The 27,060-nt window shown below is 42.0% G+C and overlaps 1 protein-coding gene across 5 annotated transcripts in view; it reads left to right on the top strand.

Annotated features, from left to right (window-relative positions):
- The first annotated feature begins 570 nt into the window (after positions 1–570).
- The window catches only part of Rasa2 (RAS p21 protein activator 2), a 119,489-nt gene continuing 92,999 nt past the window's right edge, over positions 571–27,060 (top strand). For 2 of the 5 annotated variants that reach the window (XR_010053933.1, XM_063264952.1), the window contains exons 1-2: positions 572–789; positions 26,448–26,565. Coding sequence is in view for 4 of the 5 variants with exons in the window: in XM_063264952.1 (XP_063121022.1) it covers positions 660–789; positions 26,448–26,565 (248 nt within the window). In the remaining variant the exon portion in view is untranslated. Of the gene's footprint in view, positions 790–26,447; positions 26,566–27,060 lie in introns of all 5 variants that reach the window. The other 3 variants (XM_063264951.1, XM_039080892.2, NM_001105724.1) reach the window with 3 other exon arrangements.

Below are 27,060 nucleotides of genomic sequence, written 5' to 3'. Positions count from 1 at the left end.
AGATTTACAAACTTCCCAGGGCCAATCTACTTTCTAAAAAGCCTACTTCTGGGAGTGGGAAACAGGTCAGCACCGTTCTAATTCTGAAATACACAACTGGTGATAAGTTCAGAATTCCTCTGGATCTCAGACAGGATTGGACAGTGTCTGTGGTCCTTTTCTTGACCCAACTTTTGCGAAGCAATGTTCCCAGAGCAAAGGTTGCGGGAGTGGTTTGTCCCCACGTGAGGGAGCATCTAGACACTGTTGGAAGAGTCTAATACATCTCTTAGTGTTTGCCAAAATGCCAAACTTTCCTTTGAACCTGGAGTCGTTCTGACTGGGGACTCCTATTTTCCTTGAGCATTAGGGAACCTGAAGGTCCGTCTGTGGGGAACGTTCAATACCCAGGGTTCTGGGGAATCACAGTAGGGCCAGGTTTTCCTCCCGTGGGGGTTTCAGAGTGGCTTTCTCGACTTGCCCAGGGAGGAGAGCCAGAGACCGGTCGCGGGGAGGTTGGGCGAGGCGGATGCAGGGCGGGCACAGCGCGAGGGGCGTGGCGAGCCAGCCCGAGGCCGAGGCGGGGCTAGAGCGAGGCTCGATCCGGCCTGGGCCTCGCTCCGGCTCCGCCTTGACGGGCTACGCAGGCGGTAGGGCTGCGGTAGGGGCCGGGCGGCACCATGGCGGCGGCAGCGCCTGCTGCGGCGGCTTTAACCGAGGCGCCGGCCGTCCCGGGCACCGCAGAACCCGAGACGGGAGACGAGGACAGTCGTGAGGTCCGAGTGCTGCAGAGCCTGCGCGGCAGGATCTGTAAGCGGGGCCGGGGCTGAGGGGACCCCGGGGCGGCGCGGCGGAGGGTGGGCGGCCGGCACGCGCGGGGGTGGCGGCACTGGCGGCCGCCCGGGACTGGTGGGACTGGATGGGGGTGTGTTGGGGGAGGCGCCGCGTCGACCGGCTGCCCGGCGCGGGTCGGGGCTCCCCTCGGTGCGAGCGGGGTGGGGACCTGCACGCGCGCACCGGCGTGAGGGGCGCTGCCTGGAGCGCGGCCTGGACGCGGGAGCCCGGGGCGCGGCCGGGGGCGCGCGGAGTTTCCGGCCTCCCTCCGACGCAGGCCTGCGGGCGGCCGCGGAGGACGGGAGCGGCCCGAGGTGGGAGCCCCGTGGTAATTACAAGGGAGGCGCGGCAGGAGGAGGGAGGCCGGCTGGGGCGGGGCGGGGCCGGGCCCGGCCGGGCGGCGGGCTGAGGAGGGGGTGTGAGCTCCCTGGGGCTCCTCAGCCCGTGTAAAGTTGAGGCTGGCTCAGGGGGATGCGGGTGCGGGCGGCGGGAGCTCGGGTGGGCGAGGCCCGGCGGGACGCGCGGGCGAGCGGGGCTCCCGAGAGGCTCGGGCCGGACACCTGTGCCCGCCCCACCTTGCTGCGGCGGGGACTTGAATCGAGAGACGGCGTGACTGACGGGGACTTCGGGCAGGATGTAGTGGCTTCCTGTGAGCAGGTCTCAAAACACAGTCATCCAGTCCTCACTTAACCCACTTAATTCTTTCGCGTGCATTTGTTACTCTTGTGAGAGCCATACTGATGAGTACAGAATCTTACTCAGAGACAGGCCGCTTTGATTGTCATTCCTATCCTTAAGTCTTTAAAATGATCGTTTGATATTAGATTTATCCCCCCCCCCCAACTCATTTAGACGACCACCCCTTTTCGCTGTATGGCACGCGAATCTGTAGAGTTTATTGTTAACTTTTGTTAAAAACTTTTTTTTCAATTCAGATTATTTTATCCTCAGAATGGAATCAGTCTACCAAATAATCCCTGACAGTAACAGATATTTTATATGTTGAAAATTCTATCGTGTTCGAATGGCTGATACTGCTCTTTATTCAACAGAATATAAACCTTCCTTCTTAAATATGGATCCTATTAGCTTCTTTTGGATTCCCCCACTTCGGTTCTTGATGTTACCTCCCCCCCCTTCAAGGATTTGGAATTTTATTAAAACCCCAGGAGCCAGCATGTTAAATGTTACTTTTAAATTCCCTGATGTCGTCCTTGGAATTCAGACATTTTTAAGTATTAAAACCTGAGAAATCACACCAGAGCAATAGATGTTTCGTGAGTCTGTTCCCAGTCTCTTAAGTTACTTTCTTAGGGTGTAAACTTCACAATTTAGCTTTCTTACACTTAATATTTGCATGTACATAATGTTTGGGAAGCCAAATGAACTAAAATTTCTCCCCCCTACTAATCTGGTTTTCCAGATTTTTACTACTTTATGTTTATCTGTGAATTGATACTGGACACTGTTGAAGCCCTGCTGATTTGTAGACGTGGATTGTGTTGTGGGATGACATCGTGCACTGTTGGAGTAGAGATCTAGGGTTGAGCTGTTTCTAGTTCCTTAGCTTCTGCTTTGGACTGGATCCATAGCAAAGGGTCTGTGAACCGTTTGGTCAAAATATCACTCCAAGTGAAATTTGGGTCTGCAGATTAAAAAAAACACAACTTGGTTTCTGTGGTTTAGGCAGTCCCGCTGCCCAGAAATCAACCATTAATTTCCTGGAAATATTTTTAGTTTAACCAGGGCTAAAGTATTACACTTGTTTCCACCCTAGACAGTTTATTTTCTGGTTGCTCATCTTACAGCTCAGGTCATGTGACTGACTGACAAGGAAGCATCTATAAATTGAGAATACCCACCCCACCACCACCTCCACCAATTTCTCGGCCCTTCTTTTAGCTGGTGTAATCAAGGCTGGCTGAGCCCTGGGATCCTTGTAAGGAGATGCTCTTCTGTTTCCTGAAACTGACACGTGGGCTTTGTAACGTGAGGGCTGAGAAGTGTCAGAAACATTAGCAGGTGCTGAAGTCACAGAAATGGACTGATGGCAGTTCGGGGGGATGCTGACGTCACCATTCCTTTTTACCACACTGAGATACCCTGGGGAGAACTTGATAGTTGCCCGTAGGTGTGCCTGGAGATGTGCCATCAAATTCAGAACTGCTCTTTGGGGGCCTCCATCTGCAGTTAGAGATCCACAGGCAGCTGAACAGTCCACCTGAGAGGAGCAGACGTTCTTGGGTAGGATAGTCCAAATCCTCCCTGAGAAAAGTGGGGATAGATTGGTGTGTATATTGCTGAAGTTCTAGAGGTAGATAATGGTCACACCCTTCTTCAGTGTTTCGTTTCTAGTGTGTTCGTGTCCCATGGATTTCACAAGGTATATATAGTATCAAGGTGACAGATCAGAGAACTGCAGGGTGGGGAGATGGCTCAGCTGGTAAAGTGCCTGCTAAGCAGGCATGAGGACCTGCCTTCAGATCACCAGAACTGGTGTAAAAAGGCATGGGTGGGGGAGGTGCAGTCCAACACATTCCTTTAACCCCAGCACTAGGGGAGAATGTGGATAGGCGGATCCCTGGAACTCAGTGACTGGGCCAGCCTGGTTGAGTAGAGCTTCTGGTTCATAGAGAAACCTTGTCTCAAATAATAAAGGTGGAGGGGGTGGGGGGGAGAGATCAAAACATCAGGTGTTGGTATTAGGCACCCATACCCATGGGCATGCACATGTGCACACAGTCAGTACACACACACACACACAGAGAGAGAGAGAGAGAGAGAGAGAGAGAGAGAGAGAGAGAGAGAGAGCGCGCGCACATGAACATCTTATGGCTATTTTCACACAACCAATTTAAGGAAATCTAGTATTTTGGGCTGCAGACTGATCAATGCCGTTTCTTAGGACATCCTACCTCACCTCCTTACCTGTATTCAAGATGCATAGTTGATAGATAGCTTAGAATTGTCATCTGAGCCTTTAGTAAACAACATTAGGAGTGTTTTTGGTGTGAACTACTTTGGTGTAAGTAGCATACCTAAAGGTAGTCTGTGTGTATACCCCCATCACCCCTATACTCAGATGAAAAGTTTCAGACTTTCTTCTTCATGTGTATCTTCAGGCTGGATGTGACCTCCTTCTTGGCTACCATTTTGTTCAGTTTGCCCTTGTCTAACGAAGTCAATTGTAAACATTTTGAAAGGGTCTACACTGCCTTATTATAAAGGTACCAGGTTGGGAAGATTTGGGTGAAGTGTTTGATAGATTGTTCAGTGAGATCTGTGAGACAATAATGTGACCCAAGAGCTCACTTAGGATTTTGATATTCTCAGACCAAGCATGACTTAGGGTTGTTTGACAAAGGAGTTAGGTTAGGCTTAGGGACCTGGTGTAGTCAGTGCCTCCACCCCCAGTCCCCTAAAAAAATCTGGGTCAGCCATGGGCCATCTCTTAGGAAGCAGTGAAGTAGGAGATAAGCCTTATCTGATGCTCCTGTCCAGCGTGCACTTGCATTTCCTGGTGTGCAAGCCTGCGTTCTGCTTTATTCTTTGTTAGGCAATGTCCCTGTGACTGGAGCAGCTCAGTTGCCCTTGAGCTTGCGGTGGTTTTCATCTTTCTCATCTTCAGAGTGGACTAGTGCTTTGTCACCAGACGCTTCGCTCCTGCTGTTTCCTCTGCCTGAGATTGTGTCCCCCTCCCCTTTTTATGTCAGAGAGCCACATATCCTTCCAAAGCTTGCTCCTTGTGATCCACGTCTTCTCTGAGCCAAATTTACCCTCAGTTTTCTAGCCATATGGTTTTGATGCTTAAAAACAAATCATGATTTATGACCATTTTCTTATTATAAAAATCATTTGTAGGTCCCCTGTTATATTAATTTTAGAATTCATTCTTGTTTTTATTATTTGTTGGTGATGGTGGTGTTTGTTTGTTTAACAGTCTCAGTAGATCAGGGCATGTCTTTAGAAAATACCCTATGTCTCAGTGTTTTACTGAGGATACTTCCGAGTACTGGGTATCTGGATAAGAAAGGATTCCCACATTGCTGAACAGATTAGCAGCGTTCGCTTTACTAAGGCAAACTTACTGATCTCTTAGGAAGCTCTTCATTCTTCTTCTTGGAACATTATAATGTCCACTAATCTTAGCTTTGAACTGAGGCCAACGTTGCCTTCTTAGGAAAGGATTACTTTTTTTAAATGCTGGCTTATTAATTAGAATATTAATTGTTGCCTGACTATGTTCATGAGTTTTGTTACTAATTGGTCCTGAAGCTTGGAAAAGAAAATATTAAACTCATACTTTACCCAGAAGTGTTTTATTTGACATGGCAGGTTTAAGTGTTTCGGTAATAAGATTTAAATCAAGACATTTTATTAACTACCCAAGAGTTGAGAGGAAGAGATTTAAAAGGGATTATTCATGCTAATAATTTATTATTATCAGATTTTTTAAATGAAGTGATGAATACTTAGTAGAGGGATTTAAAAAGGTTTACTTGAGCTAATGCTTCATTATTGTCGGAAATTTGAAATGAGACAAGTTATTGAGGATGGAGGAAGAATCCATCTTTGAGATGGGTAGAAACAGGGGGAAAGGAATCTTTGCAACGTTCACAGAGCATTCAGCTGGTCATTTGCTCTGTGGAGGACAGGATTCATCCTCAGGGAGCTCATAGAGTGTTTTATAACTGAGAACTCTGAACAGTCCTGAAGTGACTGTGGAAGTAGTGTAGGTAGAATAAAACCATCATTTTAATCCTTTAATTGTAAACCCGAATCCTATTTCCTTGTTAATGCGCTTTGTGAAATTACCGATAATATCAGATTGTATGTTTTGCCCAATATATTATATGCCCTTTTAAGAACTGGTAACAAAGTTTGTTGTATAGTCACGTATTGTTGTTAAATAAGGAACATTTTCTGTATGTTAAACTTTTATGACACGTGTGCACGAGCAGGTACACATGCATGTATGCCAGAGGATAATCTCAGACGTTGTCCTCAGGAACACTGTTCACCTCTCTATGGCTTGGAGACCTACTAAGTGTTCTAGACTAGCCAGCCAACAAACTCCACGGATCCCTTTGTCTCTACCATCTCTGTGCTGGATTGCATGCATGACCCTTCATACCCAGCATTTTTGCCTGGGTTCTGGGGATTAAACTCAGGTCCTCATGTTTGAGGTAACCACCTTACTGACTGACCTCTCCCTCTACCCCCAAATAGCCCATTATAAGGTTATATCAAATATGAGCCAGGGTTACATAGGCCTTTAATCCCAGCACTTGGGAGGCAGAGGCTGGCAGATGTCTGAGTTCATGGCCAGCCTGGTCTACAATTAAGTTCTAGTACAGCTAGGATTACACAGAGAAACAGAGTCTTGATTGCCACCCCCAATCCAAAAATAAAAAGAAAGTTGGTTTCTAATAGTGATATTAATTACAGACTGTGCAGACTAAGGCGCCCCTGCTTCTTTACTATAAACATGAGGATTTGGAGGTGTCTTTCAACAAATACCCCTCTAGTTGCTTCATAGCTGCTTTATGAAGTGTACCATTTGTTTTAAGATAAGAGGCCTTCGCTTTAACACTTGAATTTGTCTAATAGACCTGTTTTGTATTTATTAAGGTTGTTTGAATCCTAAACATTGTCTATGGCTAGTGGTTAACTCAGTAGTATGTAATACATATTTGAGTGTCGGTTAGGGCATACCAATCCAATGCTTTACTCTCAAATCTACACTGAGCAGTATTTTTCACTCACTGTCTGTGTAGAGAGTTAGAAAGTTTTAGAACTGGAAGGGAAAACACAGCACTCTTGTCCTGGTCATGTGTGTGTGAAGACTAAGGAACCCAAGTGTCACATGCGTCTCTGCCCTGCTAAGAACTTCGTGCGGAGATTAGGATGCGCAGTGCTGTGAGCTCTGTGGAGACTCATCTAGACGTTTCCTCATTTGTGTCAGACTCCGCAGTCCATCTGTGTACTTACAAAGTTCTGATACCCAGACTTCACAATCATCGAGTGGACGGTCCACCAGCTGTTTGTATCTTTTTAGAGGTAGATCAGGCATATATACTTGTGGATTGTAGATTCTCCACTCCAGAGAAATAGAAGGTAAATAGTGTTCTGCATCTTTTTAAATAGAACTTAAAGATTTTTCCCATCCTCACTTAAAACTAATATGTTCACATTTGTATAATTTCTCATCTCATCTAAATGTATTGCACTTTAGGTCACCAGTCACCTATAAGTTGTCTCTTGTCTTTGCAGTAACAAACATTGCCACAGTAAATAGCCCTGTTTACCATGTGTATGTATAGGGTATGAGTGTGAGTGTGGATGTGTGGTACTGGGGAGAAAATTCGGGGTCTTGTTTGCACTCTACCATCAAACTGTATCTGTAGCCAAGCTGTAGGCCATGTATGTATGTATGTATGTATGTATGTATGTATGTATCTACGCTTCTACGCATGCATGCACACATATATGTTTTTAGAGGGAGGGTTTCTCTGGGTAGCTCTGACTGCCCTGGAGCTCAGTCTGTGGACCAGGCTGGCCTCGAACTCAGATATCCACCTGTCTCTGCCTCCCAAGTGCTGGGATTAAAGGTATGGTTACCACCACCACTGCCTGGTTGCTGTGTGTTATTTTAAATGTGAGCTCTTACTATGTAGCCCAGGCTGACCTTGTATTTGTGATGATACACTTGACTTCTGCAGTCCCTGAGTGTGCTGGGATTACAGGTGTGCACCACCATGTCTGGGATTCTTTAAATTAAAGAGGCCAATAGAAAAATATATGGAGAGGCACTCCACAGAAGAAAATAAATTACCGAGTAAATATATGAAAATGCTGGTGATATTGAACAGAAATGAATCAGAGAAATAAAAGTGTAAATACCTCAACACCTAAAAAAAAAGGAAACCTTGCATATTTCAGTACTTAATAAATACTTAAGAAAACAGATACTGTTTGTACTTTCATTGTGATTTTATATTATAAAACCATTTTGGTAGTCTCTATTATAATTTAGATTTTTTTTAATGTTTTTACTTCTGCCATATCATCCTACAGGCAAAGATATTTTGTGTTGACCTTGTTTGTTTGTTTGTTTGTTTGTTTAAAAGACACGACTGAACTTCTATTAACAGGAAAGTGATTAGAGTGGTTTGTCCATAAATATATTCTAAAGCAGTGAAACAGAATAAAATACATCTATATTAGAATGACCCCAAGATGTATTATTGAGTGAATAAAAGCAAATTGTTGAGTAATACATATCTTTATTGTCTGTCATCCATCTATCTGTCCGTCTGTCCATCCATCCATCCCTTTAATCTATTTTTATGATGCCCAAGGATCAAGCCTGGGACATCACAAATGCTAATTAAGTTTCCTATCACCGAGCTACAACTCAGCCCCTAATGTATACTTTTAAACTCTTGGAACAGTGGTTTTTTTCCCTATAAATTAATAGATAAATTTTATTTTAAAATGTCTGGGAATATGTATATTGATTTTTTTTCAATGATGGGCAGTAGGAATTAGTCTTCTCTGTAATAACTTGATTTTCAATAGGCAGTATAGCATGTATTTGAGATATCAAAATTTTCCATTTGTACAAATGAATCTGATAGTGTTAGACATTGTGAGACTCAATTTAACTTTTGATTGAATACTATATCCAAAATCAGATTTAGTAACATTTTAAGAATACATTAAACTAAATAATATCAAATTTTCTGTTTTCAATTTCTTTTTTTATTTTAAGATTTATTTATTATATGTAAGTACACTGTAGCTGTCCTCAGACACACCAGAAGAGGTCATCAGATCTCATTACAGATGGTTGTGAGCCACCATGTTGTTGCTGGGATTTGAACTCAGGACCTCTGGAAGAGCAGTCAGTGCTCTTAACCACTGAGCCATCCCTCCAGCCCCCCTGTTTTCAGTTCTCCTTATTAGTTTGTGTATAAATGTATTGATTGTGTGGGGAGGTGTGTGTAGAGGACAACTTGTAGGAGTTGATTCTCTTCTTCCAGGTCTACTGTGTCGTCACGATTAGCAGCAAGTGCCTGTGCCTACTGCATTGTCTCCCCAGCCCTCCTTTTATGTCTTCTGGGCAATTTTAAGGATTTCTCTGTAATCCTGTACATGTGAGTGCAAGTACCCATAGAAGCTAGGGGAGATGGAGGTGGTCGTGAGCTACCCTGCATGGATTCTGGGAACTGAACGTAGGTCTTCTTCAAGAGAAGAACACATATATATGTTAGCCCCATAATTTTATTTTGAGGTTAAAGAAAGTGAATCTTAGAAAAATTCAGTGGATTCCTGTATACTTTACCTGTTTGATCAGTTGCTTATGCTAAGAATGTTGACTTTTCAAAAAGTTAATACTTGCAGAGGAATGTTATATAAAGGTCCTGAATCGTTTTGAACCTGTATATTTGGACAGTCTTATTTATATAAAATTTGCTCATAAAATTACATATGGGGGGGGGTTGGGGATTTAGCTCAGTGGTAGAGCGCTTGCCTAGGAAGCGCAAGGCCCTCGGTTCGGTCCCCAGCTCCGAAAAAAAAGAACCAAAAAAAAAAAAAAATTACATATGGGGAAGTGAAGCAGTGTTATTGAATGTTTGCTGCTTCCCAGGTACTAGGCTACGTACTTTGCTTAGTGTTTCATTGCTTCGTTTCATTAGAGGTTGTTGTTCTTAAGGAAGGAGCAGCTGAGAGGCTCTTTAGCAACACCAGGTTTCAGCAGGCTTGTTGACAAGGCTCACGTCCGTTCCCTACACCAGGTTGCTCTCTAGTAGGTGTTGGCATGAATTCATTTCTGTTGTCAGGATGTGGTGATTCCTCTAAATTAACAGTGGCCTAATGAAATGAATAGTGAGTAAAGTTAGATTGTTGTCAAACGCAGTAAAAATGAGTCTAGGGATTTGTAAAATAGTCTTTTGTTTTCCTAACCCTGCTTTTGTAGGTTTTTCTGTTTCACCTTCCTCCCTCCCTCCCTTTCCCTCCCTCTTCCCCTTCTTCCTTTCCTTCCCCCTTCCTTTCTTCCTTTGTTCCTTTCTTTCTCTACTTCCTTTTTTTTGACACAAAATCTCACTATGTAGTTCTGGCTGGCCTCAAACCCTCAGTCTAGTGAGAGAGAGCTAGAACTGCAGGTGTGTGCCACCACACACCGATCTCTCTACTGTTCAATGCACTATCTTGTTTTTGAGTGGTTCTCCCAATACATACACACCTTTCATAAACTCTCGGGGTATGTGTATCTTCTTTGCTATCAGATGCTACCTTTTCACTTTTAAAAAGTATCTGATAGAGAGTTCCATTACCAAAGATAACAGCCATGGCCATGTGGCCTGTCCGTGAGGCCCCAGCCACCAGCAGCATCTGTCTTTTAGCTTTCTGTTTGTTCACCCGCCATTCCAGACTCTTCAGTTGTTTTATGAGCCTTGCTAAGCATCATCATGTAGCTGTGGGGACCAATGGCCCAGCTCAGAGATAACACCATAATCTCTGATTGCTTTCTCACGGTGCACAGGGGCCTGCCTGTAGGGACCTTAGAAACCAGCACGCATTCAAAACTGGCACCAGAAGTGAGCAAGGCAAACCACAGGAAGATCCTTCCTGCACTTGCTAACATACTTCTATAACCTATGGACACTTCCTGGCAATACCTTGTGAAACTAGCCTTTTCATGTACAAGAGTTTCCTAACTTCTTGTTCTAGACCAAGCTTCAGTCAGAGGCGATTAGCATGGTCACAGAATGAGTAAGTGCAGCAGTCATTATGCATTATCTGTGATCAGGACTTAGTGGCCTGGATAAGGGAATTCTGTGTAGATATTAATCTTTAAGGACCTCTAGCCCAGCAAGAATATTAGTTTTTGTTTTGATTTACTAAGTACTTACTTTGTTTTAGATATTGTGCCAAATGCGTTACCACAGTTAATGTTCACAACAGTCCTAAGTATTACCTCTTGTACACAGGAAGTTGAAACTAAGGACATAACAGTCTAAAGTACAAACATACTGAAACTCAGATATGTGTCTTCAAATGCATTCATTTAACTTGCTGCATTGTCAGTACCACTGGTTTTAGAATTGCCCTGTTGTAGAAGTTGAAATTAAAATTAGAAGAAAATTTTGAAAACTTTATTATATATTATCATATAGCTAGGATTGTCTGATGTATAATTAGGTAGCATTTTAATTTTATCTAAGCTTATCAATCTGAGTCCATATTTTCAAATTTTTAAATTTTTTAAAGGTTTATTTTTTATGTGAGTATATGAGAGCTTTGCGTGTATGCATATGTACTACATGTGTACCTCATACCCTCAGAGAGCACCAGATCCCCTAGACTTGCAGTTACGGATGGTTGTGAGCCATCACCTGGCTGTTAGGAACCAAACTCAGGTTCTCTGCAATAGCAGCAAGTGCTTTTACCTGCTGAGCCATCTCTCTTGCTCCCACAGTATATTTTTAAGTATGTTTGATCCTTCTTTGTTTTTTGTTGTTAGTGTGAAGATATGGGCATGTTTACATACTGTCATATCTTCTAGCTATGTAAAAGCTAAAAGCTTCTGTTTAGATTGACATTTCTGAAGACATCACATTTTGTGTCACTTAGGCCAGTTTATACCACATTCTGTGAATTCTGTCGCTGTAGTTTCTCTTCCATTTTTCCTTTCATCTCTTTCCTTTCCATTACCTCAATCAAAACCTTTGTCAGAGTAATTTTCTTGAAGTAGACCACATAACAAATTGTTGTAACCCTTGTGGTCTGAGTTAGAACTCGGTAGCCGTCCCTCTTAGGTTCTCTGTTGGACTCCATCCTCTATCCTTCCCTTCCCCTTCCATCCACCTGCGTAGTTTGTATTACTCACTGCCGCCTTGAAGATGTCCAAGGTGAGTCTCATCCCATGTAAAGCCTGTCACTGTGGAAGCTTTCTGTTAGACTTTGTTATCACTCGAAAGATTTATTGTGAAATTTAAGTAAAATAACATGGCATTGTTTAAAAAAAATCTGCTATCTGTAGCATATTAATTTATTAAGTAAGTGGTAGCTTTTTATTAAGTAAGTGGTTTGGCTTGGCTTTTGCCTGCTCCAAATAGTCTTTTTTTTTTTTTAGTATTATTTTGTCCAGGACCCTGACCTATTATGATTTCCTTTGAGGCTTAATCCCTTTAGGATCTGTGTTAGATCCTTTTCTTCTTCGTTTTAAAGTATGCTTTGAAGTAGGACTGGGTTTACCAAATCTCTTTCAGACAAGGGTAGAGTCTCAGAACTACTATTTTAGAAAATCTTTAAGAATAGAGTAAAAAGATAATCATGCTATTGGCTTTTGACTGTGATTTATTCATTGATGCTCTTGCTGCTGCTGATTTACCTCATAAAAAGGAGCAGTGTTGCTTACCTAATAGGGTTGTTGTACAAATCAAAGGAGACATTTGAGGAAGTTCTTAGTTGTGGAGCATTCAGATGTTTGAGAGATAGATTATCCAGTACTGTGTTCACGTAGAACATTCTTAAACTTCAAAACGTACTGATAGAAACACAGACTACAGAATATTCCCTAAAACATATACACAAGCACAGACACACACAGGGCGTAAACCACATGTACCAAGTGTCTGCTGAGCAGCAGCTGTTAGTATTCTAATGCCAGACACAGTGTGTGTGGTAGACTAGAGAGAGGCTCAACTGGTAAAATGTTTGCTGCAAAATTATGAGAATCTTAGTTTGATTCCCACAACTCACATTTTAAAAGGGCAAATATGGTGATACACATTTGTAATTCTATCTTGGAGACAGAACAGCAGGATTCCTGGGACTCATGGGCTAGCGAGGTCTAGGCAAACTTGTTAGCTCCAGGTTCAGTGGGAGGATCTGTTCCCTAAAAACTTGCATGATAGGATCTAACAGCAAACAGCCTTCCTGCTGCCCACATGAAGTTACTGTACAGTAATCCACACAGAGAGGACGGCCACTGAACGTATAACCCGGGAGTGGAATAGAGGCTAAGCAATCCTGAGTGTGTACTACCCTGAGAGAGGACCTGAGTTTGGTTCCTGGCATCCACAGTGGGTGGCTGGCAATAGCTTGTAACTCCAGCTCCAGGAAGATCTGATGCCCTTTATGGCTTCTTTGGGCACTGTGCTCAGGTGTGCTCATGTGCACACATGGACACATACACATACGCACACACACAGTATTTAAAAATTAAAATTACTAAAGTTTAAGGCCAGTCAAGGCTACTTAATGAGACTTTGTCTCAAAAATAAATAAATAAAGTTATATGTTAATTTCTTCTTTGATATAAGTTGGTCAACACTCTAAAGGTTAGCAATGTGTCTCCTGTATACAGTCATTATGTGGCACATTAATAAGTGGGAGTAGCAGCTCCCAAACCCCGTGGGAGAGAGACCTCACCGCCTGGTCAGGTGGGCACTCCTGAGGCTGCAGAGCGGAAGAGACCACCAACACTGCCCACCCCTGCCCACATCCCTGGCCCAAGAGGAAACTGTATACGGCCTCTGGGTTCCCGTAGAGGAGGGCCCAGGAGCAGCAGGACTGCTGCGTCTGAGACACTGCCAGAACCTGAAGGGACCTACCGGATAAACAGTTCTCTGCACCCAAATCCCGTGGGAGGGAGAGCTAAACCTTCAGAGAGGCAGACACGCCTCCAGACACAGGCCCACAGGAACAGCTGAAGACCTGTAGATAGGAAAAACTACACGCCCGAAAGCAGAACACTCTGTCCCCATAACTGGCTGAAAGAAAACAGGAAAACAGGTCTACAGCACTCCTGACACACAGGCTTATAGGACAGTCTAGCCACTGTCAGAAATAGCAGAACAAAGTAACACTAGAGATAATCTGATGGCGAGAGGCAAGCGCAGGAACCCAAGCAACAGAAACAAAGACTACATGGCATCATCGGAGCCCAATTCTACCACCAAAGCAAACACGGAATATCCAAACACACCAGAAAAGCAAGATCTAGTTTCGAAATCATATTTGATCATGATGCTGGAGAACTTCAAGAAAGACATGAAGAACTCCCTTAGAGAAACACAAGAAAACATAAATAAACAAGTAGAAGCCTACAGAGAAGAATCACAAAAATCCCTGAAAGAATTCCAGGAAAACACAATCAAACAGGTGAAGGAATTAAAAATGGAAATAGAAGCAATCAAGAAAGAACACATGGAAACAACCCTGGATATAGAAAACCAAAAGAAGAGACAAGGAGCTGTAGATACGAGCTTCACCAACAGAATACAAGAGATGGAAGAGAGAATCTCAGGAGCAGAAGATTCCATAGAAATCATTGACTCAACTGTCAAAGATAATGTAAAGCGGAAAAAGCTACTGGTCCAAAACATACAGGAAATCCAGGACTCAATGAGAAGATCAAACCTAAGGATAATAGGTATAGAAGAGAGTGAAGATTCCCAACTCAAAGGACCAGTAAATATCTTCAACAAAATCATAGAAGAAAACTTCCCTAACCTAAAAAAAGAGATACCCATAGGGATACAAGAAGCCTACAGAACTCCAAATAGATTGGACCAGAAAAGAAACACCTCCTGTCACATAATAGTCAAAACACCAAACGCACAAAATAAAGAAAGAATATTAAAAGCAGTAAGGGAAAAAGGTCAAGTAACATATAAAGGCAGACCTATCAGAATCACAACAGACTTTTCGCCAGAAACTATGAAAGCCAGAAGATCCTGGGCAGATGTCATACAGACCCTAAGAGAACACAAATGCCAGCCCAGGTTACTGTATCCTGCAAAACTCTCAATTAACATAGATGGAGAAACCAAGATATTCCATGACAAAACCAAATTTACACAATATCTTTCTACAAATCCAGTACTACAAAGGATAATAAATGGTAAAGTCCAACATAAGGAGGCAAGCTATACCCTAGAAGAAGCAAGAAACTAATCGTCTTGGCAACAAAACAAAGAGAAGAAAAGCACACAAACATAACTTCATATCCAAATATGAATATAACAGGAAGCAAGAATCACTATTCCTTAATATCTCTCAACATCAATGGCCTCAACTCCCCAATAAAAAGACATAGATTAACAAACTGGATATGCAACGAGGACCCTGCATTCTGCTGCCTACAGGAAACACACCTCAGAGACAAAGACAGACACTACCTCAGAGTGAAAGGCTGGAAAACAACTTTCCAAGCAAATGGTCAGAAGAAGCAAGCTGGAGTAGCCATTCTAATATCAAATAAAATCAATTTTCAACTAAAAGTCATCAAAAAAGATAAGGAAGGACACTTCATATTCATCAAAGGAAAAATCCACCAAGATGAAATTTCAATCCTAAATATCTATGCCCCAAATACAAGGGCACCTACATACGTAAAAGAAACCTTACTAAAGCTCAAAACACACATTGCACCTCACACAATAATAGTGGGAGATTTCAACACCCCACTCTCATCAATGGACAGATCATGGAAACAGAAATTAAACAGAGACGTAGACAGACTAAGAGAAGTCATGAGCCAAATGGACTTAATAGATATTTATAGAACATTCTATCCTAAAGCAAAAGGATATACCTTCTTCTCAGCTCCTCATGGTACTTTCTCCAAAATTGACCATATAATTGGTCAAAAAATGGGCCTCAACAGGTACAGAAAGATAGAAATGATCCAACGCGTGCTATCGGACCACCACGGCCTAAAACTGGTCTTCAATAACAATAAGGGAAGAATGCCCACATATACGTGGAAATTGAACAATGCTCTACTCAATGATAACCTGGTCAAGGAAGAAATAAAGAAATTAAAGACTTTTCAGAATTTAATGAAAATGAAGGTACAACATACCCAAACTTATGGGACACAATGAAAGCTGTGCTAAGAGGAAAACTCATAGTGCTGAGTGCCTGCAGAAAGAAACAGGAAAGAGCATATGTCAGCAGCTTGACAGCACACCTAAAAGCTCTAGAACAAAAAGAAGCAAATACACCCAGGAGGAGTAGAAGGCAGGAAATAATCAAACTCAGAGCTGAAATCAACCAAGTAGAAACAAAAAGGACCATAGAAAGAATCAACAGAACCAAAAGTTGGTTCTTTGAGAAAATCAACAAGATAGATAAACCCTTAGCCAGACTAACGAGAGGACACAGAGAGTGTGTCCAAATTAACAAAATCAGAAATGAAAAGGGAGACATAACTACAGATTCAGAGGAAATTCAAGAAATCATCAGATCTTACTATAAAAGCCTATATTCAACAAAACTTGAAAATCTGCAGGAAATGGACAATTTCCTAGACAGATACCAGGTACCGAAGTTAAATCAGGAACAGATAAACCAGATAAACAACCCCATAACTCCTAAGGAAATAGAAGCAGTCATTAAAGGTCTCCCAACCAAAAAGAGCCCAGGTCCAGATGGGTTTAGTGCAGAATTCTATCAGACCTTCATAGAAGACCTCATACCAATATTATCCAAACTATTCCACAAAATTGAAACAGATGGAGCACTACCGAATTCCTTCTATGAAGCCACAATTAGTCTTATACCTAAACCACACAAAGACCCAACAAAGAAAGAGAACTTCAGACCAATTTCCCTTATGAATATCGACGCAAAAATACTCAATAAAATTCTGGCAAACCGAATCCAAGAGCACATCAAAACAATCATCCACCATGATCAAGTAGGCTTCATTCCAGGCATGCAGGGATGGTTTAATATACGGAAAACCATCAATGTGATCCATTATATAAACAAACTGAAAGAACAAAACCACATGATCATTTCACTAGATGCTGAGAAAGCATTTGACAAAATTCAACACCCCTTCATGATAAAAGTCCTGGAAAGAATTGGAATTCAAGGCCCATACCTAAACATAGTAAAAGCCATATACAGCAAACCAGTTGCTAACATTAAACTAAATGGAGAGAAACTGGAAGCAATCCCACTAAAACCAGGGACTAGACAAGGCTGCCCACTCTCTCCCTACTTATTCAATATAGTTCTTGAAGTTCTAGCCAGAGCAATCAGACAACAAAAGGTCAAAGGGATACAGATCGGAAAAGAAGAAGTCAAAATATCACTATTTGCAGATGATATGATAGTATATTTAAGTGATCCCAAAAGTTCCACCAGAGAACTACTAAAGCTGATAAACAACTTCAGCAAAGTGGCTGGGTATAAAATTAACTCAAATGAATCAGTAGCCTTCCTCTACACAAAAGAGAAACAAGCCGAGAAAGAAATTAGGGAAATGACACCTTTCATTATAGATCCAAATAATATAAAGTACCTCGGTGTGACTTTAACCAAGCAAGTAAAAGATCTGTACAATAAGAACTTCAAGACTCTGAAGAAAGAAATTGAAGAAGACCTCAGAAGATGGAAAGATCTCCCATGCTCATGGATTGGCAGGATTAATATAGTAAAAATGGCCATTCTTCCAAAAGCGATCTACAGATTCAATGCAATCCCCATCAAAATACCAATCCAATTCTTCAAAGAGTTAGACAGAACAATTTGCAAATTCATCTGGAATAACAAAAATCCCAGGATAGCTAAAACTATCCTCAACAATAAAAGGACTTCAGGGGGAATCACTATCCCTGAACTCAAGCAGTATTACAGAGCAATAGTGATAAAAACTGCATGGTATTGGTACAGAGACAGACAGATAGACCAATGGAATAGAATTGAAGACCCAGAAATGAACCCACACACCTATGGGCACTTGATTTTTGACAAAGGAGCCAAAACCATCAAATGGAAAAAAGATAGCATTTTCAGCAAATGGTGTTGGTTCAACTGGAGGTCAACATGTAGAAGAATGCAGATCGATCCATGCTTATCACCCTGTACAAAGCTTAAGTCCAAGTGGATCAAGGACCTCCACATCAAACCAGATACACTCAAACTAATAGAAGAAAAACTAGGGAAGCATCTGGAACACATGGGCACTGGAAAAAATTCCCTGAACAAAACACCAATGGCTTATGCTCTAAGATCAAGAATCGACAAATGGGATCTCATAAAACTGCAAAGCTTCTGTAAGGCAAAGGACACTGTGGTTAGGACAAAATGGCAACCAACAGATTGGGAAAAGATCTTTACCAATCCTACAACAGATAGAGGCCTTATATCCAAAATATACAAAGAACTCAAGAAGTTAGGCCGCAGGGAGACAAATAACCCTATTAAAAAATGGGGTTCAGAGCTAAACAAAGAATTCACAGCTGAGGAATGCTGAATGGCTGAGAAACACCTAAAGAAATGTTCAACATCTTTAGTCATAAGCGAAATGCAAATCAAAACAACCCTGAGATTTCACCTCACACCAGTGAGAATGGCTAAGATCAAAAACTCAGGTGACAGCAGATGCTGGAGAGGAGAAAGAGGAACACTCCTACATTGTTGGTGGGATTGCAGACTGGTACAACCATTCTGGAAATCAGTCTGGAGGTTCCTCAGAAAATTGGACATTGAACTGCCTGAGGATCCAGCTATACATCTCTTGGGCATATACCCAAAAGATGCCCCAACATATAAAAAAGACACATGCTCCACTATGTTCATTGCAGCCTTATTTATAATAGCCAGAAGCTGGAAAGAACCCAGATGCCCTTCAACAGAGGAATGGATACAGAAAATGTGGTACATTTACACAATGGAGTACTACTCAGCTATTAAAAACAATTACTTTATGAAATTCGTAGGCAAATGGTCGGAACTGGAAAATATCATCCTGAATGAGGTAACCCAATCACAGAAAAACACACATGGTATGCACTCATTGATAAGTTGCTATTAGCCCAAATGCTTGAATTACCCTAGATGCCTAGAACAAATGAAACTCAAGACAGATGATCAAAATGTGAATGCTTCACTCCTTCTTTAAAAGGGGAACAAGAATACCCTTGGCAGTGAATAGAGAGGCAAAGATTAAAACAGACACAGAAGGAACACCCATTCAGAGCCTGCCCCACATGTGGCCCATACATAATCAGCCATCCAATGAGACAAGATGGATGAAGCAAAGAAGTGCAGGCCGACAGGAGCCCGATGTAGATCGCTCCTGAGAGACACAGCCAGAATACAGCAAACACAGAGGCGAATGCCAGCAGCAAACCACTGAACTGAGAATAGGACCCCCGTTGAAGGAATCAGAGAAAGGACTGGAAGAGCTTGAAGGGGCTCGAGACCCCATATGAACAACAATGCCAAGCAACCAGAGCTTCCAGGGACTAAGCCACTACCTAAACACTATACATGGACTGACCCTGGACTCTGGCCTCATAGGTAGCAATGAATATCCTAGTAAGAGCACCAGTGGAAGGGGAAGCCCTGGGTCCTGCTAAGACTGAACCCCCAGTGAACTAGATTGTTGGGGGGAGGGCAGCAGTGGGGGGAGGATGGGGAGGGGAACACCCAGAAAGAAGGGGAGGGGGAAGGGGGATGTTTGCCCGGAAACCGGGAAAGGGAATAACACTCGAAATGTATATAAGAAATACTCAAGTTAATAAAAAAAAAAATAAGTGGGAGTAGGAGTGGGTACTGTGTAAACTGAGAGGTGAGAATAGTCAAGGAGGACTTCACTGAGAAGGTAGCTTCTACCAATGGAAATAGTAACTGATAACAGAAATGAAAAACTAGTACCTCCATGTAAAGATCATCAGGTTTTTTTTAATTAATTTAGGATAAAAATTGATAATAGGGAAGCATAGGCCTGTAACCCCCCAGCACTCGGGAAGTAGAGGTAGGAGGATGAAGAGTGCAAGGCTATCTCTCTCTGTCCAAGGTCAGTGTGAAAGCCCTGTCTCAAAATCTTGCAATGAAAGAGGAGAAAACACACACACACACACACACACACACACACACACACACACACTCACACACAATGAAGAAAAGTTATATCTTGGACAGATGAAACCACTATGGTATAATGTGAAGGTATTTTGGCCAACTTACAGTACATCTGTGAAAGAAGAAATGTCTAATGAAGGGCTTATTTTGTTCATCTCTGAAAATAAAAGGGACATTTCAAAAGAAATTTAAGGGGACATTTAAAAAAATGTAGTTAGCAGTTAGACATCAAGCCATAATGTATGCCAACACACCCAAAGAGTTTTGCTTTAGAATTAAACAAGACCAGATATTCCAGAATAAAACAAGTTATGCTGGAGAGCTGTCTCCCTTTTTCCAGTGAGGAACAGCTGTTGTTCTTCCTGACCTTGCTTTATTGTTGATGGAAATAGTGACAGTCATAAATACAATCAAATATATACTTTTTATTATAGGGCCTTTGTACATTACCTTTTTTTGTTGTTGTTGTTAACAAATGGACCTGGGTTTGATCCTAGCACCAAAGGAAGAAATGCCGAGCGTGGCATTGCATTGCAGTAATCCCAGCACTGGAAGGCAGGCCCCTGGGACTTGCTGCAGGTTGGTCTAGCTGGATCAGGGAACTCCAATGTCAGTGAGAGACCTTGTCTAAAAAGTTAGGGGAAAGTGATTGAGGAACACACCCCGTGTTGAATTCTGGCCTCCAAGAGCACATATGTATATACCGAATCTATATATATATAAACATATGCACATACAGATTTCTTTTTATTAATACTAAAATTGAACTGAAAATTGTGTTTTTTTCGACTGACTTACTCAAGTATCTCATAAACTGCAGTAAAATGCTGTAAGAAATATTTTCCAGAGACAGGTACACTTGTCATTGAATTAAAATATACATTACTGGGGCTGGGGATTTAGCTCAGCGGTAGAGCGCTTGCCTAGGCCCTGGGTTCGGTCCCCAGCTCCGGAAAAAAAAAGAAAAAAATATATATTACTTTAAAGGTTCATTGTTCTCATTTATGTGTGTGTCCGTGTGGGTATATATCATATGTATGCCAGCACCCTTGGAGGCCAGAAGAGGGTGTCAGATCTTTTGAGCTGGAGTTAAAGAGCCACTTGGGAGCAATGATCTGAACTACTGTGCCATCTCCTCCCTCTCCCCCAACCCCGTGTGTGTGTGTGTGTGTGTGTGTGTGTGTGTGTGTGTGTGTGTACCTGCGCACATACATGCACATGTGTAGGTGATAGTGGAGGTCGGAGGGCAGTTTTGTGCAGTCAGTTCTACCAGCGTTACATGGGTTCTGAGGATCTGATTCAGATCATCAGGCTTTCATGGCAAGTGCCTTTCTTTACCCACTGAGCCATAATTTCAGACCCAAGGTCTTTTAAGTGAGTTCCAAGCCAGTGAGACATTCTATCAAAACTCAAAAGTGGATAGCCCCTAAGGAGTGACACCTGAGATTGTCCCCTGGATTTCACATTCACTACACAATTATGTGCATTATGTGCATGTTCTCTTACCTCCCTCAGGCTCCCAAAAAAGACTTGTGGAATTCTCAGGAGCGACTTCAGAAGTCTCATTTCAAGGGCTGTGGTATTGTTCAGTAGTGCAATGCTTCATCACGTGGCTGTGAGGCCAAGCTCCACAGTATTACAAAAACAAATGAAATCACATCTTAGATAGGCTACCACAAGAGTTATTGCCTCTTTTAAAATCAAAAAAGCCCTGCAGAATTGGTTTGAACACACACACAAACAAACACACACACACACACACACACACACACACACACACACCCCTACCTACTATTTTTTGCTTAGAACCTTCTTACCTCTGCCATGGTTAAAAATGTGCTAGTATTAAGAAATGGCTACTGGCAGATAGCCACCTTCATTATCACTGTTGCTGGCTCAACATACAGCCCACACTTCCCATAGCCTTTACTATAGAACGGGTGCCCTGTGAATTCCTTCTTAATACACATGAGACATGTAACCTGTGCTTCTTGCTACTAGAAACTGCCAGAACTCAGTGTCCTTCTTCTGTCTTCCAGTTTTCTAGTAAATGAATCTGATTGGTGGAACTTAGGAACATAAACATGGCCACAAGAGACGAAAGTTAGTTTTTAGCGTTAGAGTCTCCGTAATACCGAAAGGCATACAAGTAATGTTGTACCACCAATCCACCATACCTTGTACGAGTATAAACTTGATTCTTCTTAGGTATAGAACTCAATATGTAGACAAGATTAGCCTTGAATTCAGAGATCCATTCACAAACCTCTGTTTCCTGAGTGCTAGGATTAAATGCCTTGAGTCTTTTGTTTTATAATGGCATATTTTTTAAATACCTAAAAGAGTTCTTCCACCTCTAATGAATTAAATAGTGTATTCCAAGTTTCCTCCCATTTAAATGTGCTCTGTAGATAAAAAGTCTAAATGAGGAATAAAACAAAGGCCACTTAGCCTGAGCTACAAACTGAGGCTAGGGTAGTATTTCCAGATATTAAAAAGTGGCCGGATAAAGTGGGTGTTAACAGGCAATAATTCGACTTAGTAGTGCTTAGTATTATTAGTATTCGTAAATGTTCTAGACAAAGGAAGGCCTGAGGCTAATTGTAGAAGGGTAGGGTATGAGTAAAGGAGGAGGCTTGGAAGATGGGTTATTTTGACTCAGGCATGTGATTTATATCCTAAAACGGCCTAGAAGTAGTAAGACCATCTGTGGGAAACAGAGGCTTCAGAAGTGCCGCTCTTCGCGTTCTCGGGAGCTTGTGGTGGAGTGTACGCTGCTCACTCTGCCTGCTCAGAGAGGCAGAGGTGCAGCACTGCTTTCCTGTTCTAACCGTCGCCTAATGCGCTTTATAAATAAGCAGTAATCACTATGTAGTTTAGAATTACAGTTTAAAATTCCTTATAACTGATAAACATTAGTCTGGACATTGATGAGATGAAATTTTAAAACAACTCATTTGGATGTCAATAGTAAATAGTGAAAAAATACTTAGGAAAACAGCTTTTATAAAAAGTGATGCTGGTGCATTTTTTATAGTATATGAGACTTGGGCTTTAATTTTAATTTCTAGCAATGTCAGTTTCATTGAATTCTACGGATAAATAGCCCTGTGTCCCTCTTGGGGGATAGAGTTGGTAATTATGTACACATTATGCCCCATTATTTTCTAAACAGTACTTAACATGAATAAGACAGGTAGGTGTCCTAGGGTGATCATTTAATGTTCTAAACTCTCACAGTAGATATGGAGCAGATTCATTGTAGTCATACACACACACACACACACACACACACACACACACACACACACGCACATATACAATTAGGTGTTGTATTATGGTCTCTAACGTTTGGTTTTAAAACAAATCCATTGTGTTATGTGGAGGTAAAGGAGGTTCTGAAGAAGTTTGACAACAGTGAAAATAGAATTGCTAAACGAGGCCCTGTAGGGAGAGAGGGAGACAGGGGAGAGAACACTGTGGAAGGGTGAGCTTCAGTTAAAGATTGGGAGGATTTTGATAACAGATCTTTCCTGTAGGGAACCACTTCACTTGTAAATACCATGCCATTTGAGTTAGTTTGGAAATCATTTACAAGGTGAGTGTCTCTGATTCTGATGTGCTTGAGATAAGCATAACTTGTTTATAATGTTTAAACAGTATAAGCTCATTTTTCTGGTCTCCAATAATAAATTTAACAGTAATAACTACCTTATTAGTGCTTTTCTATTGAGTCTTTTTTTTCCTTCTTTCCTTTCCTTTTCTTTTTAGGCAGGGTCTCGCTATGCTCTGGTTGGCATGGAACTTGCTATGTAGACCACACTGGTCTCAAACTCAGACCCTCCTGCATCTACTTCCTAAATGCTGAGATTAATGACCTGCACTGCCTACTACACTCGGCTCTTTGGTTTTCTTAAGTTTAAATGTTATTTGTTTACTGAAATACATACACACACGTACACACACACACACACACACACACACACACACACACACACACATATAAAATTCTTTTTAAGTTTCTGGTAGACTTTACCACATATTGGCACTAGCAGCTGTTAGTTCTGAACTTACGGAGAAAGAACCGGAACCCCCATCAGAAGAGCTATCCGTTTGTCTGAAAGCTTACTAGGATTCTTAGGGTAATTTCCTTCACGAAGCTACCTCACTTTCTTTTAAAAATGTACTTATCTTTTTATTTGTTACATGTGTGGGGTAGGGTGGGTTGTGTGTACATACTGTGGCATGTATGTAGAGGTCAGAGGACAACTTTCGGGAGTTAGTTCATCTTGTTTTGTTCTCAAGACAGGGTCTCACTATGTAGCTCTGACTATATAGCTCTTGGAACTCACTCTGTAGACCAGGCTGGAGGATCCCTCAAACTCACAGGGATCCTCCTGCCTCTGACCCCAGTCAAAGGCATGTGCCACCATTCCCACCAGTTCATCTTGTTTTTAAAACATGATTTCTCTCTCCCTTTTTGCTTTTTGTTTTTGTTGGTTTTTTGTTTTGTTTTGTTTTCTCCTAAGACAGGGTTTCTCTGTGTAGCTCTGGTTGTCGTAGAACTCACTTTGTACATTAGCTTGGCCTCAATCTCCCAGAGTTCCACCAATCTTTGCCTCCTGAGTGCTGGGTTAAAGGCATGTACCACTACCACCTGGCTGCAGGGTTTACCTGGTATGGCCCAAGAGCTTCTGGTTGGGCCTCCGATGCCACCTCCTGTCTTACTGTAGAAATGCTGGAAATATTTACCTGCACTCCTACATTCCAGCTAGTCAGGAGTGCACACAAACGTTTTCACCCACTGAGCCTTCTTGCTGGCCCGTTCCTAACTTTCTTAGGTTTGTACATTGGTATGTAATTTCAGTGTGTAGACACTTGTGTGTCCTTTTGGTACACAGATAGCTCATGAGGCCTTCAAAGCTTGACTTACTGGGTTCCCTATTCCTTCAACAGTCATGTCGCCAGAGTTTTACTGTTTTAGATATTGGGCATTAGCAGGCTCTCAGGCCTCATGCAGGAGCTACAGAAACTCTTTAACAGTTTAGCCAGTCAGGAATGCTCTCAAGGAAACCAAACATAAGAGTATGGTAGCAGGGTCATCTGCTTTAGACAGACTAGGGAAAAGTTCTCTGTCAAGTGTCATTCGAGCTCAGTCCTGAATGATAAGAATGCATTAGCCATGTGAGGAGTAGAGAGATCCAGGAAGAAATCATAATAAACGTGACATGCCTGATGGAGGTTGGGGGGTGACCATGGGACAAACAAAAGGAGACAGAGGGATACTTTAGGGCTATGTAGATTATGATTTAGAGATTAGAGTTTATTCTCAGACAAAGATCTGGGCAGAGAGGCAACTGAGTCCAATCTGATGGAAAGGTCATGCTTGGTCATGCTATGCTCAGCGACAGAGCATCCATCTACAGTGCGTCCATGCCGGCGGTTGGCTCCGATCCCTAGTGTGGAAAAGGAAAGAGAAGACCACACGTCTTGGTAAAGAACAGGTTGGAGAGTAGAAGCAGCAGAAGAGATTACCATGCTTGCCTGAAGAAAAAGTTGCAGTGATTTGGATTTGGGTGATTCTAGTGAGGGAAAGAAGTAGTCGAATTTTAGATGGTGTCTTTTTAAAGATCTCCTGAATTTGCTAATGAATGGATTGCATAAGGGAGAGGCAGGAAGATGATGAGGAAGAAGGAAATGGTGGTAGACCACGGGAAGAGCTTGTAGAAGAGAGGATGAGATTGGTTTTTGGAACTTGTTAAGTACGAGATACCTGCTGGATATCCAGTAGCAATGGATGAAGGAAGGTCAGGCCTGCAACACAGGACTGGGGGCTCCTAGCACTGACACTGTGCACTGCAGTAGCTTGTAGAAAAGGAAGGGGTGGTCCAGAACATAGCCCTGAGACGGCCACAGCATTGAAGTGAGGAGGAGGGGAACCGTGTGGAAGACATAGAGGAAGCCAGCAATACTGTGTTGTGGGGCCAAGAGAAGGGAGCGTGCTAAATGTCCACTCTGTTAAATGATGCTGCAAGGTGTGTCTATAGTAAGAACACACTGAACGTTAGAGAACCAGTATCCACTCACGTTGCTGACCTTGACTAAAGCAGTTTCATTGTCACTTTGGAATCAGAAGCTAATTAGAGAGGGCCACAGCGTGAATAAAAAGTGAAAAAAGCAAAAAGTGACAGCTTTGACAAAGGAGGCTGGAAGTGGAGGTGTGGCAAGAGAGAAGAGGTGTAACCAAGGATGATTATTTACTTCTTTTGTCTTAATTGTGAAGTGTTGTTTATATTCTGCAGAGAGCAAGCTGGTAGAAAGGAAAATTAATGCTGATTCAGGAGAGATTAATTGCAAGAAAATTCTTGAGATGGTTCTGATGGCACAGGATGAAGAGAAACTACCCTTTCATACAGGAAGGATGCAGTGATGTAATATGACCCCATGTGTCTGTACATAGTTCCTCCAGTCTTTTTTACTTTTAAACACTTAGATTTTTTCTTATAATAAAATATTCTTTTTTATAGACTTCTTAGGGAAGGCTCACTGCTTTTTAGCTACATCCCTTAGCCTTCACTAGTCTCCCGTAGGCCCTGGACCTCTCGGATCGCTGGTTGGTTGGTTGCTTTTTTTCCTCTGTGCTCCATATTATGCCTTCTTCCAGACTGAATTCATATATAAACTTTGGGTGATATAAGTAAAAAGTTTAACATCAATTTAAACTTTTGTGCCAACAGATGAAGCAAAAAATTTATTGCCATATCTTGGACCCAACAAAATGCGGGATTGTTTCTGCACTATAAATTTGGACCAGGAAGAAGTTTATCGCACCCAGGTTGTTGAAAAGTCTTTAAGGTTGGTAGAAAAATTAGAAATTATTCGTATGATATATATTCATAGTTTTATGTATTTTCCAGATTTTTATCATCAAGTTGACCTTCTTGATTTGAAGCTAATATTTTTATTTAAAGGCTTTCTATTCTATTCTGAGTTTATTTTTTTAGATTTACAGAGTGTAAGCGTTTGAAGCGGCCTTGAATGTCAATCAGCTGAACTGGTAGCATCGGCCTCCTTAGCAGTAGTTCTGGCAAGTGGTCGTGTGGCATCCACCTAATGATGCTTTAGTCACCAAGAAGTTCACACTCCTAAGTAGTATGCTTGGTCTCTGAACTCTTCTGACTCAGAAAGTGCTTATGTTTAATTGGTTAATGATTATCAGAATGACATCTAATCATGTACCAAGGACTTGCTCAGTTCTGGGTTCTGTTTACTCCTCTGTCTATAAGAATGACATCAGTGGGGCTGGGGATTTAGCTCAGTGGTAGAGCGCTTACCTAGGAAGCACAAGGC

This window comes from Rattus norvegicus, chromosome 8, assembly GCF_036323735.1.
Source record: "Rattus norvegicus strain BN/NHsdMcwi chromosome 8, GRCr8, whole genome shotgun sequence".
Lineage (NCBI taxonomy): Eukaryota > Metazoa > Chordata > Mammalia > Rodentia > Muridae > Rattus > Rattus norvegicus.
Note: the sequence above shows the minus strand (reverse complement) of the source record. Positions and strands in the feature narration are given on the sequence as shown.